Source organism: Marmota marmota, unplaced genomic scaffold (genome assembly GCF_001458135.2).
Source record: "Marmota marmota marmota unplaced genomic scaffold, marMar, whole genome shotgun sequence".
In the NCBI taxonomy this organism is placed as follows: Eukaryota; Metazoa; Chordata; class Mammalia; order Rodentia; family Sciuridae; genus Marmota; species Marmota marmota.
In genome coordinates this window covers 29,488,910-29,500,134 of record NW_026000185.1, presented here as the reverse complement: position 1 = coordinate 29,500,134, position 11,225 = coordinate 29,488,910, and the positions used below count along the sequence as shown (strand labels likewise).

The 11,225-nt window shown below is 48.9% G+C and overlaps 2 protein-coding genes across 4 annotated transcripts in view; both read left to right on the top strand.

Annotated features, from left to right (window-relative positions):
- The window catches only part of Pop7 (POP7 homolog, ribonuclease P/MRP subunit), a 2,646-nt gene extending 1,228 nt beyond the window's left edge, over positions 1-1,418 (top strand). Inside the window, exons 1-2 of one of the 3 annotated variants that reach the window (XM_015491499.2) lie at positions 114-358; positions 575-1,418. In XM_015491499.2, coding sequence (XP_015346985.1) covers positions 585-1,007 — 423 coding nt within the window. In that variant the 5' untranslated portion in view covers positions 114-358; positions 575-584 and the 3' untranslated portion in view covers positions 1,008-1,418. Of the gene's footprint in view, positions 1-113; positions 395-574 lie in introns of those variants that run through there. The other 2 variants (XM_015491498.2, XM_048790008.1) reach the window with 2 other exon arrangements.
- Positions 1,013-11,225, top strand: part of Epo (erythropoietin) — a 13,421-nt gene continuing 3,208 nt past the window's right edge. The window contains exon 1 of the mRNA XM_015490709.2: positions 1,013-1,058. Coding sequence (XP_015346195.2) covers positions 1,013-1,058 — 46 coding nt within the window. The remainder of the gene's footprint in view (positions 1,059-11,225) is intronic.

The window sequence follows — 11,225 nt, the reverse complement described above, 5'->3', positions numbered from 1 at the left end:
GCCCCGCACCTCCTGGCCCCTCCCCCCACCGCCCGCCCCGCCCCCGGCGTACACGTGTAGATCCCGTCACGCCCGGAAGCCTCGCGGTGCTCAAACTCCTCGCGCACTCGCGCGAGCTCTCAGGAAAGGGGCGGGGAGAACGGAGGCCGGGAAGGCAATTCGCGGACGGCTGGGCGCAGGGGCGCAGTTCGCCACCCTTTTTTGGGCTGGGGTCTGGCGTGCGTGTTGCGCGCCGCCTTCCTATCCTTTCCGCGACTGAAGGTCGCGGATCGCAGCCTCTATTTGGGTTGCTCCGCATACCCTTGAGTGGGCTGGCGGAGCGGGCCGCGCGCCCGGAAGGCACTGTGGAGCGCAGAGGGTAGGCGCGGTAGAGCTGGCGGAGGAGGCGGTGGAGGTGCGTGAGGTTGGGGAAGACTCGACGAACAAATAAGAACCGGAGTTGGGGAGAGAGGCTGGAAGGGAAGAGGGGCGTCAACCGTGCCCCCTCCCGGGTACACCTTTTGTACGGGAAGCGAGATGGGAAAATACCCGGAGTAGCTTGTGACTCTCCCATCTTGTCCCTTTCCCATGCCAGGGTGCACAGCATGGCTGAAAACCGAGAGCCCCGCGGGGCAGTCGACGCTGAGCTGGACCCGGTGGAGTACACCCTTCGGAAAAGGCTTCCCCACCGCCTGCCCCGGAGGCCCAATGACATTTATGTCAACATGAAGACTGACTTTAAGGCCCAGCTGGCCCGCTGCCAGAAGCTTCTGGACGGAGGGACACGGGGTCAGAATGCATGCACTGAGATCTACATTCATGGCTTGGGACTGGCCATCAACCGCGCCATCAACATTGCCCTGCAGTTGCAGGCAGGCAGCTTCGGGTCCTTGCAGGTGGCTGCCAATACCTCTACTGTGGAGCTTGTGGATGAACTGGAACCAGAAACTGACACCAGAGAGCCACTGACCCGAATCCGCAACAACTCGGCCATCCACATCCGAGTCTTCAGGGTCACGCCCAAGTAATCGAAATGAAGCTGCCCCCCTTATTACCTCCCCCTTCCCCCATCACCTCAGGTAGGCCCAGATGTGGCTGTCTTGACTTGGCTCTTTCACTGATGACTGCCAGAACTCTGAGAACAGACCTGTTAAGCCGGGGTGGTAGAACACTCATCCCAGAGACTCAGGAGGCTGAGGCAGGAGGATTCAAAGTTCAAAGCCAGCCTCACCTACTTAGGCCCCTATCAAAAGAAAAAGGGATGAGATGTGGCTCAGTGGTTAAGCACCCCTGGTTTCAGTCTCTGGTGCCAAAAGAAAGGCCTGTTCCCTCAGCTCAAGGACTCTGAATTGAGGGCAGGGAGGTGTATTGTCTCTTGTTGGGCCCCAACAGTGGATCTTTCTTGTCTTGTACAATAAAAACTACAAGTTGTGATGGTGCCCTGCCGCTCACTGCTACTGCTTCTTCCCTGTGCAATTCTGTGTGTCCCTGAATAGGGAGAGGAGTAAACTTTACAAGTTTTTTAGGTACAGGAGGGTAATCCAGATGTTTCCTACAGAACAGATTATGACATGTAACCTTAACAAACTGTTTAGTGGGTACAGAAGCCCAACAATCTAGATGTCCGCCTTAACATTTTCATGCCCTCAGAGGAAGACTGGATGGATAAAGGCCACGTGCCTGCCTATGCAGCTGGGCTGCTTGTATGCCTATAGATTTGCCAGACTCCTCCCTGGTAATGGTTCCCAGGCACAGGAAAGGTGATTTAAGGATGATGGAAGCAAATGGAATCTCCTAATGTCAGGCTCTATGGAAGGAATGGACAGTTTTGACTGATTTAATTCCTGGTTCTGCAGGGCCCAGGTAGCTTCTGGGCAACTGGAGTCCAGAGCCTTTGAAGCCTTTCTGGCTAGGTTGTTTGGTGAGAAAGATAAGTCTCCCCTGAATAATTACTGGGCACACAGGTAATACATGTTTTCTCATTTGGGTATTTATGGGATGACCTGATCTTTCAGGTTTATCAAACCAGAGTCATCTCAAGCAATGTTTATCAAAGTGATGGTGACAGGTTTGTGGACCTTGAGATCAATATACTGGGTCACAGCCTTGTTTTTAAAAGGCAACTAAGCTAAAAAAAATACAATTTAGTTTTGGGGGTGGGTGGGTACTAGGGATTGAGTCCACGGGCACTCTACTACTGAGCTACATGCCAGGTTTTATTTTTTGGTAGCAGGAATGGACCCCAGGGATGCTTAGCCACTGAGCCACATCCCTAGACCTTTTTATTTTGAGATAGGGTCTCACTAAATTGTTGAGGCTGACCTTGAACTTGCAATCCTCCTGTCTTAGCTGGAATTACACGTGTGCACTCCTGTTTATTTTTAATTTATTTATTTTTGGCTCTGGGGATTGAACTCGGGGTATTGGATCACTGAGCCACATCCCTAGCTCTATTTTGTATTTTATTTAGAGACAAGGTGTCAGTGAGTTTGCTGAGGCTGGCTTTGAACTCGAGATCCTCCTGCCTCAGCCTCCCAAGCCACTGGGATTACAGGTGTGTGCCACGGCACCCAGCTCCCATTTATTTTTTAAAAATTAAAAAAAAATTATTTTGAGACATGTTCTTGCTAAATTCATGCAATCTTCAAACTTGTAATCCTCCTGCCTTAGTCACCAGAGTAGCTGAGTTTATAGGTGTGTGCCACTGTGCCTGACTGGTATTATTTTACTGAAGCTTTTTCAATCAGATATGTACATGTAGTTAGCCTTCTTTATCCACAAGCTCTGCATCTTTGGATTCAATTGAAAATATTAAAAAGTTAGTGTGTATTAAATATATAGACTGTCTATTCTTGTCATTTCCTGAATAATATATCAACTTTTTACACACATTTACATTGTCTTGGGAATTATAAGTACTCTAAAGGTAATTTAAAATGTATATGAGGGCACAGTAGCACATACCTGTAATTTAGCAATTTGAGAGATGAAAAAGGATTGCAAGCTCAAGGTCAGCCTCAGCAACTTAGGGAGACCTTGTCTCAAAAAGGGCTGGAAATGTAGCTCAGTGGTAAGGGGCCCCTGGGTTCAATCCCCAGTACCAAAATAAAATATACAAGAGGATGTGGACAAATTCTATGCAAATCCTGTGCCATTTTATATAAGGGGCTTAAATATTCCTTGGATTTTGGTATTCTCACTGGGGTCCTGGTACCAATCCCACTCAGACACCAAGAGATGATTGTATATACATGTGTACTAGTTATTTATAACTTGTGGTATTGGGCTGGGGATGTGGCTCAAGTGGTAGCGCGCTCACCTGGCATGCGTGCGGCCCGGGTTTGATTCTCAGCACCACATACAAACAAAGATGTTGTGTCTGCTAAATACTAAAAAATAAATATTGAAATTCTCTCTCTCTCTACCTCTCTCTCACTCTCTCTTTAAAAAAAATAAAATAAAATAAATTGTGGTATTGACTATTGTTTGAGGTCTTAAGAGTTTGAAAGCCTTGGAAGGTTAGTAACTGAATTTTATCATAGTTACTATGAAGGTAATTTGGTTTGAACCTGAAAGCCTTACAGGCTCCTAATTGAAATCCCTTCCTCTGGCTTGTGTATATGGCATGGGCCATACCTGTAAGAACTTCAGCACTTAATGGGGAAGTGGACACACATACATTTGTGAATGAGTAAGATGTGTAAGAAGTAATAGTTGCTATGGTAATAAAAGTGAAGACATGCTAAAGGCTGACTTCCTCTGGGGGTCCAAAGTGGCTTCACCTTTGACCTGGTATTGAAGGATAAATAGGAGTCTGACAGGCAGTAAAGAGGGAAGGGGCAATCTGGCAGAGAAATCAAGGGGGACTCATGAATAGGCAGGGCATGTTCTGGAACTGGAGGGACAAAAGGTGCCTAAGAAGCAGGAGGCACTGGGGAGATGAGGCTACTGACATTTCTGTCATCCTCCTCCCTCCATCACCCTTGACTGCAAGGCTCCCTTACTCTGGAGCCCCCAGTAGTTCCAGTAGCATAGTGGGAAGCCTGCAAGGAACTCAATGGCCTGTGTGTCTCCCTGCACGTATGTGTTCTTGTCTGCGCTCCTGGCCTGGGCCCAGCTGAGGTGGTGGCAGGCGGCCGTTTTGCACTTGGTTTGTTTTGGCAGCTCCCACTCCTGGCCCATTTGTTGTTTCTCTTCCATGTTTCCTTACTGCTTGCCAGTGGGGCTTTCCTCAGTGGCCTCTGGGGAACCAGCCCATAGATGTTGCTACTGAAGCAAGAGGGACTGTGGGCTTTAGAAAGTGGGAGCAGGTAGTGGGTGTGAACCAGGCTCATGCATCTGTTGGGTCCATGCAGAGTGGGTGGAGCAAAGAATCCTTGTGTCTTTAGGGACCTCTGCAGAGAGGCCAGCCCCAAACTCTGTTCCCTCTACTGGCTCTCTGACCTCCACCTTAGCTTAGTCCAACAGAGGAGGTGGGAGGACACAAGTGTGTCAATCCTTTTTACTCAATCGGTGCAGACCCCACAATGAATGGGAAATAAACTCCCAATTCAGAAACAGATTCCAGGAGATCAGATTCAACTCCAAATGCTTATCTTGGAGGAGGTGTAGACATTCGCATATCATCCATAGCATCTTTGAGCATCTGCTATTTGTGGGGATCTGTGTTGGGCGCCATGCCTTCCAGAAGAGGTATTAAATGTTGGTCCTGTAAAGTCCAGTGGGAAGCAAGACAGATTTAAAAAGACAAGTAATTTGCAAATTGCTTGGAACTGTCCTAGTAATAGTAAGGGTTCAATCAACGGGGCTACTATCGAGTGGATTGAAGCCATCTGGCTAAGAAATGGTTTTAGGCATCTTAGACTGGGGAGAAGGGAAGGTAGGTGATGTCTGGGCTATTAGTTTTGTCAGGCTTTTGATGGTGCCAGGCATAGAAAGGGAAAGGCCAGGCCCTTAGGACACAGGAACTGGTTTAGACTGGCTGATGACCTTCCTAAGAAGGCCCAGCACTTTGTCCCAAGTGTGTTCTTAGTGCTTGGTCAGAAGTTGGGGGAACAATGTCATGTTCATAAACCCTTGAATCTCTGGAGGAGTCGGACAAGTATGTTCAAACATAGTTCCTCAGGGCAAAGGGTGTCCAGTTACACAGAGATTTGGGGCAAGACCCAAGAAAAAAGAATGAAAATGGCCACTTACAACTCCATCTCTCTAATGGCATTATGGGTACTTTTTAGTTTGGGTTTCGGTTTAACTGTGTTTTCTTGTTGTTCAAAAATTACATATTGTTTTTATAATAAGAAATTGTTGGGGCTGAGGATGTGGCTCAAGTGGGGTGCACTCGCCTAGCGTGCATGGGGCACTGGGTTCAATTCTCAGCACCACATAAAAATAAAATAAAGATATTGTGTCCACCTAAAACTAAAAAATAAATATTAAAAAAAAAAAGAAAGAAAATGTTGATTTTTGTACAAAGCCTGTTCGTGACTGGTCCCTTGTTCTCTAGGTAAGGTGATCAGGAAGTTAGTTACAAAACTGAGGGATAACCTCAAGAAATGCTTTTCTGGTGAATGAATGGTAGATGGATGCATGGATGGGTACACAGGGGATACCTGCTGCTTCACTGAAACAAGCCTCTAATTCTCTGAGATATCAGATGTCTTGTCACTGGAAATACACAAGCAGAGGGTGGACCTTCACCTTCCCAGGACCTCTTAGATCTCTTCCAACTCAGAGTTGGTGAGTCTTGTTTGCTGCAAGAAAAATACACTTTCCTGAAAGAACTAAAATTATTTGCTGGCTATGAACTAAGACACAAGCCAAAGGGCTATTTACATCAGATTAGGGGAATACTTGTGGGATCAAACATCAAGTTCTGATAGTTCATTAGTTCTTAGTGAACCATGAACAATTTGGGAACATATTTGCTAAGTTTGGGTGTTGAAGCGTATGTCTAAGGTTGCTATAAGCTTCCTTGAAGTAGAGTGTGGACTATATTCCTATATAGGAACAAGAGCTCAGTGGATTTCATGAAAAATCCTCATGAAGTCACTAAGTTCTGTGTTAACAAAATGAAACTTGTCATTATAACCATACCTCTGGAAAGGTCTATGTGGTAGGAAAAAATCCTTCCATTTAAATTGCAAGACGTGTTTTTGGTTTTGTCTGTGCAGTTCTGGGGTGGAACTGAAGACCTCCTACATGCTAGGCAAGTACTCTACCACTGAGCTACATCCCCAGTCCATTTAATTTTTTATTTTAAGACAGGGTCCTATTAAGTTGCCCAGGCCAGCCTTGAACTTGTGATGCTCCTGCTTCAGCCTCCTGAGTACCTGGGATTATCGTTGGATAATAACATCTGGCTCAGTGGTGCTTTTTTTAAAGTTAAGACTTTCTAATTTTGTTTTTGTTTAGACAGAAAAGCTACTTTGGACCATTTGCCAGTCCCATCTTCTGATACAGGATTAGTAATATAGGAGGGGGCTTGAGAATATTTCACAATACTTAAGAACTAGAATCCTAAGATGTGGTCTGGTACTTTCTGCAGAAATCTGACAAGATGTGAAGGTCTATGGTGCTGTGGGAGCCTGAAAGGACTCAAGTATTTGGGGAATTTAAGACATAAATAACCAGGGAAGGTGATCTTGTAATGTTTCAGGGCTTGTTTAGGGTATGCCCAAAGGTCTCACTCAGACCAAGGTTACTGGGGCTTCTCTGGGTCTCCCCAAGAAATACCTGGTGGGCCCCAGGCTTTGAATAAACCAAGTTTTGAACTGTCTTGATATCTGCCCCTTATCCATCCACAGCTTTTGCAGGGAGTGAAAACTGTGTCCAGGTGCTAGTTGCTGAAGTGTGGTCAAGGCCCCTCTATTTGATGATCTTTTTCCAGCAAGATGCATGGTCAGGGCAGCTACTGTACCAAAGGCAAGGTGCCAAAAATCTGTGCCAACTCCCAGGAGGGAACGGTAGACAATGCCAGAGGAAGACCGACCGAGGACTACAAGAGTAATAATAGCTGTGTTCTTGATTCATATGCCAGATGTCCTCTAGTCCATCACAGCCCTGGGAAGCAATGCCCATCATTTTTGCCATCTCCATTCTACAGAATCTTCATTCCGAGAAAAGGTCACCTGGCCAAGATAGGTGCCTGGCAAGTCAGTAGCAGAGTTCAGGTCACCGATTCAGCTCTGATGTTCACCAGACAGCCCCTTTCAGCCACTGAGCCCCTTCACAGAGCTGCTTGCTGAGAACAGAAACCTAGAGGTCTGATTCTGTTGGCTGCTTTATGACCAAAAAAGCATCCCTTGCCTCAGTTTCTCCAAACTAACCTTGAAAAGGACTCGGCCTTGAAACTCCAGCAGGAACCCCTTCTCCAGCATTCTTGCTTCTTTCCCAGTTCCCAAGGGCCAGGAAGCTCCCCCCCGCCACACACACCCCCTCCCAGGACCCCAGCCACCCTACTTCCCAGCACAGAAGGTCTTCTGGGCCGGCTGGCTGAATTCCTGAGCCAAGAAGCCACTGCTTGGAAAGGAGGCAGGATGGGGGGCCCAGAGGCCCCCCTCTCCCCAGCCAGACTCCAGGCAGCTGGGGCTCCGTGCTGCCTGGGGTTTAGGACAGCTCAGGGGGGTTGTAAATTTGCTTTTACTTGGATCTTCAATTTCAATTGGCTGCCAGGAGGAATCTGTGGAACAGAGCCTGACTCCTCCTCAGCCACCATTTTGTCACAACTGTCCCTTTCAAGCTGGGCTTCATGGCTGACTACTCAGAAAGGAGATGAGGTTTCCCAAGTCCAGGATCCCAGGAAGATAGCTGGCCAGAAATGGCTCACTCCTCCCATTCTCTGGCTGAGGAGCCAGGCATGGAGATACCCATGGAATGCTCCCCACGGCAGAGTAAGGCCCATAAACAGCCCGGGTACTTGGCAGGAACCAAGTTGTGTGAGACTTTCCATATACTGCCCTTCCTTCTCTGTGTACCAGGACACCTGTGCCACATGTCTAGAGAGAGTATCCCTCCCAGCAGAGACTTTTAATAAATATCTCCTGGAGTTTTCAGTGCTAGACTGACAGATGGACCTGGTGGCTCTGACAGCAAGAGACCTGAGATTGTACCTAGATGATGGCAGTGTAGAGGAAGGAGACAACTTCCTGCTGTGGGAATGGGGAAGAGGAGGGAAACTTGGGTTTGTAATTTGAAGAAAAAGGGGAGATAGTGTGGGAAGGTGACCCAGGAGGAAGGCACAATTAGGAAAGGGCAGGAGGCACAAGCATTGGAGTGAGCTCTGGGGATGGAGGGAGTGGGAGTGGGCATTGGGAGAAGGTGCTGGGAAGTTGGGTGGGTGACAGGCCAGGGAGGTCCTCAGTTCCGAGGCAGTGGGGAGCCACTGCTCAAGGGAATCACACAAAGGGGGCTGTTCAATGGGAAAGTGAACGGGGTAGGGTTAGGTAGGGAGTCGATGGGGAAGTCAGGGAGGAGACCCCCTTAAGGGCTCCAGGGCTGAGTCAGCACCACACCAGAGAAATACAGCAGGCAGATGGAGGGGCACTGGGTGGCAAGATGGGAGGCACTGGAGGGGGAGCTCCAGGTACCCTCTTACTTTCTTCCTGTTCCCCAAGGTCCCCTGCCACCGAGGACAGATTAATGGACCCTGCTAGGCGTATCCAAGTACATCTGGGTTGTATTCGGACCCCAGACCAGCCTCTGCCTTCAGCAGGATTACTATGGCACTGAGATTGGGTGTGGGGAGGACCACGGGCCTCTCCCCCAACTCCCTGCCAAGCTGCAATCTAACTCTCCAAAGATCCCAGGGGACAGGTCACCCTGTCTAGCAGGCTTCATCACCTAAAGGCTGGTGGCCTGTCCTGTCTCCCTTCCCTTCTGGTGGGCAGGAACCCAGGGATCTTGACAAGTCACTGTGAGAGGAGGGGCAGGTCCCACAGCTCAAAAGGCTCCACCCTTTCCTCAAGACTGTGTCCTCCCCCACCCCCAACTATCCCCGACCCCCTCGTCATAGTTAGGTCAGGACAGTGACGCAGGAGTCAGGGGCCCTGGAGAGCAGAGTCTATTGGGGGTGTGTGGTCAGGACAAGGCGCACGTGCAGATGAGTGTGGACGTGTGTGCATGTGCGTGTCCTGCAGCTGGGTCCTGGGAAGGGAGCACAGCTGGACTCTGAGTGCCAAGCCAGGACAGCAGGTTCAGGGAGGGCCCAGAGCAGGCTGGAGGTGAGCAGAGGGAAGGGGCCAGGCCCTCGATACCACCAGCCAGACGCTCATCTATACCCCTTTCCTCTTTCCATGCCCCTCTTGAATCATGTTCTCCCTCACACACCTTTACGGCTCCCTCCTTCACCTCCATCTGGTCACCTTCACCATGTGGCTTCCTGAGTGGCTTATTGACAATGGCAACCTCTTGAACCCCCCTTCTGCCTTTCTGCGTTCTGGGCCTTTTCTCCTTAATTCTTTTTTTTTTTTTAATCAGGACTGAACCCAGGGGTGTTCCTGAGCCACCTCCCCAGCCCTTTTTATATTTTATTTTGAGTGAGACTTTAAGCAACTTAGTTGCTTAAAGGTGCTGACGCTGACCTCAAAATTGTGATCCTCCTGCCCCAGCCTCCTGAGCCACTAGGATTATAGGTGTGTACCACTGCACCCAGCTCTCCTTAATTCTTGATGTCATTTGAGATCCTTTATCTTGTATTCACTTGTGTTCCTTGTCTCCCAATTAGAACATCAGCTCCACCAGGGCAGGCATTTTTTTTTAAATACTTTTGTTGTTGTTGTCAATAGACCTTTATTTTATTTATATGCAGTGCTGAGATTTGAACCCAGTGCCTCACACATCCTAGGCAAGTGCTCTACCACTGAGCTACAGTCCCAGCCCCAGGGGAGGCATTCTTATCTGGTCATTCATGGCTGTGACTCAGGTTTCTGGCCACCAGTGTATGAACTCCACAGACATTTCTTCAATAAGTGAATGAATGTTTCCTACTCTTTCAAACAGAATCCAAATTCCTCAGAGTGGCATTCAAGGCCCTTTACAACCTGACTCCTCGCAGGCTTCACTCTGGCCTAATGTCCCACCTCTCCCTCATCTTTGCCAAATCAGCCTCCCCCTCCCCCTGGCATCTGCCATGGAAACCCTCCTCACTCTTCCAGGCTAAGCTCATAGTTGCCTCCACCTTCAGACTGCCTTAACATCCCCCAACTGGAGGAGAGTCCCAACCTCTTCCAGCTCAGATCTGCACACCTTGCTCTGTGTACCCAACTTATCTCACTGCAAATTCCAGGAGGTCAGAAACTCCATCTCAACACCACTTATTGTCTTGCAAAGTATGTAGCAAATGACTTCAGGAAGTAGGCTGGGGATATGGCTCAGTGGAAGGGCACTTGCCTAGCATGCATGAGGCCCTGGGTTCAAGTTCTAGCACTGTAAAACAAAACAAAGCCCCCAAAGCAACAAAGTAGGTACTGAATGCATGCATAAGAGATATCTGATATCATGAGACCTGGTAGGGAGTTAGAGAACAGATATAATGCCTGTGTTTGTAGGACTTGGCTGTCTTTCTGACCTCCGAGAGAGGTGAGGATGGTACTTTCATCACACCCATTTGACAGTTCAGGAGGACACAGAGGCTCAAGGATGAGGCCACTTTCTAAGATTCCAGAGGCCAACTAGCCTTAGACTCCTGCTCTAGGGAACTTGCCCCTTTGCCTCAGGGGTTCCAGAAGCCATGAAAGCTGACCTGTAAATCCCACTCCCATCACCTCTTGGGATCAGCTCTTCCTGGTTCTTAAGAATTTTGCCACAGAGTTTAACGTATACCACAGGTCACAAACCCTGATGTCAAAGTGCAGGAGTGTCCTGAAAGTTAACTTTTGGGGGGGGGAGTTCAGCGTACTGGAAAGTGAGGAGTGTGGGGAGAAAAATCTCCAACCCTTGCTCCATCTACTCCCATTCATCCCTTCAGATGGACAACACCGACCCTTAGACCACATCCTGGGACTGTGAGAGGGAAGGCCACCCAGTTGTTTCCAGTCTTTCAGATCCAACTATTTTGCCAGAACCCAGGAACCCAGCTCTTGGAAGCTCTGAGTCTGGGACCAAGACTGGGACGCCCCCCAGGGGCAGTGTCCGGTGCCCAGCCTTCCCTATTCAGCCCTCCTCGCCCAGGTCCAGGCATTCTGTCCATCCCGCGTGTGCGCACCCCGCTGGCTCCCCTGCCGGATCCCAGGGTCGCGGGGGCAGATCCG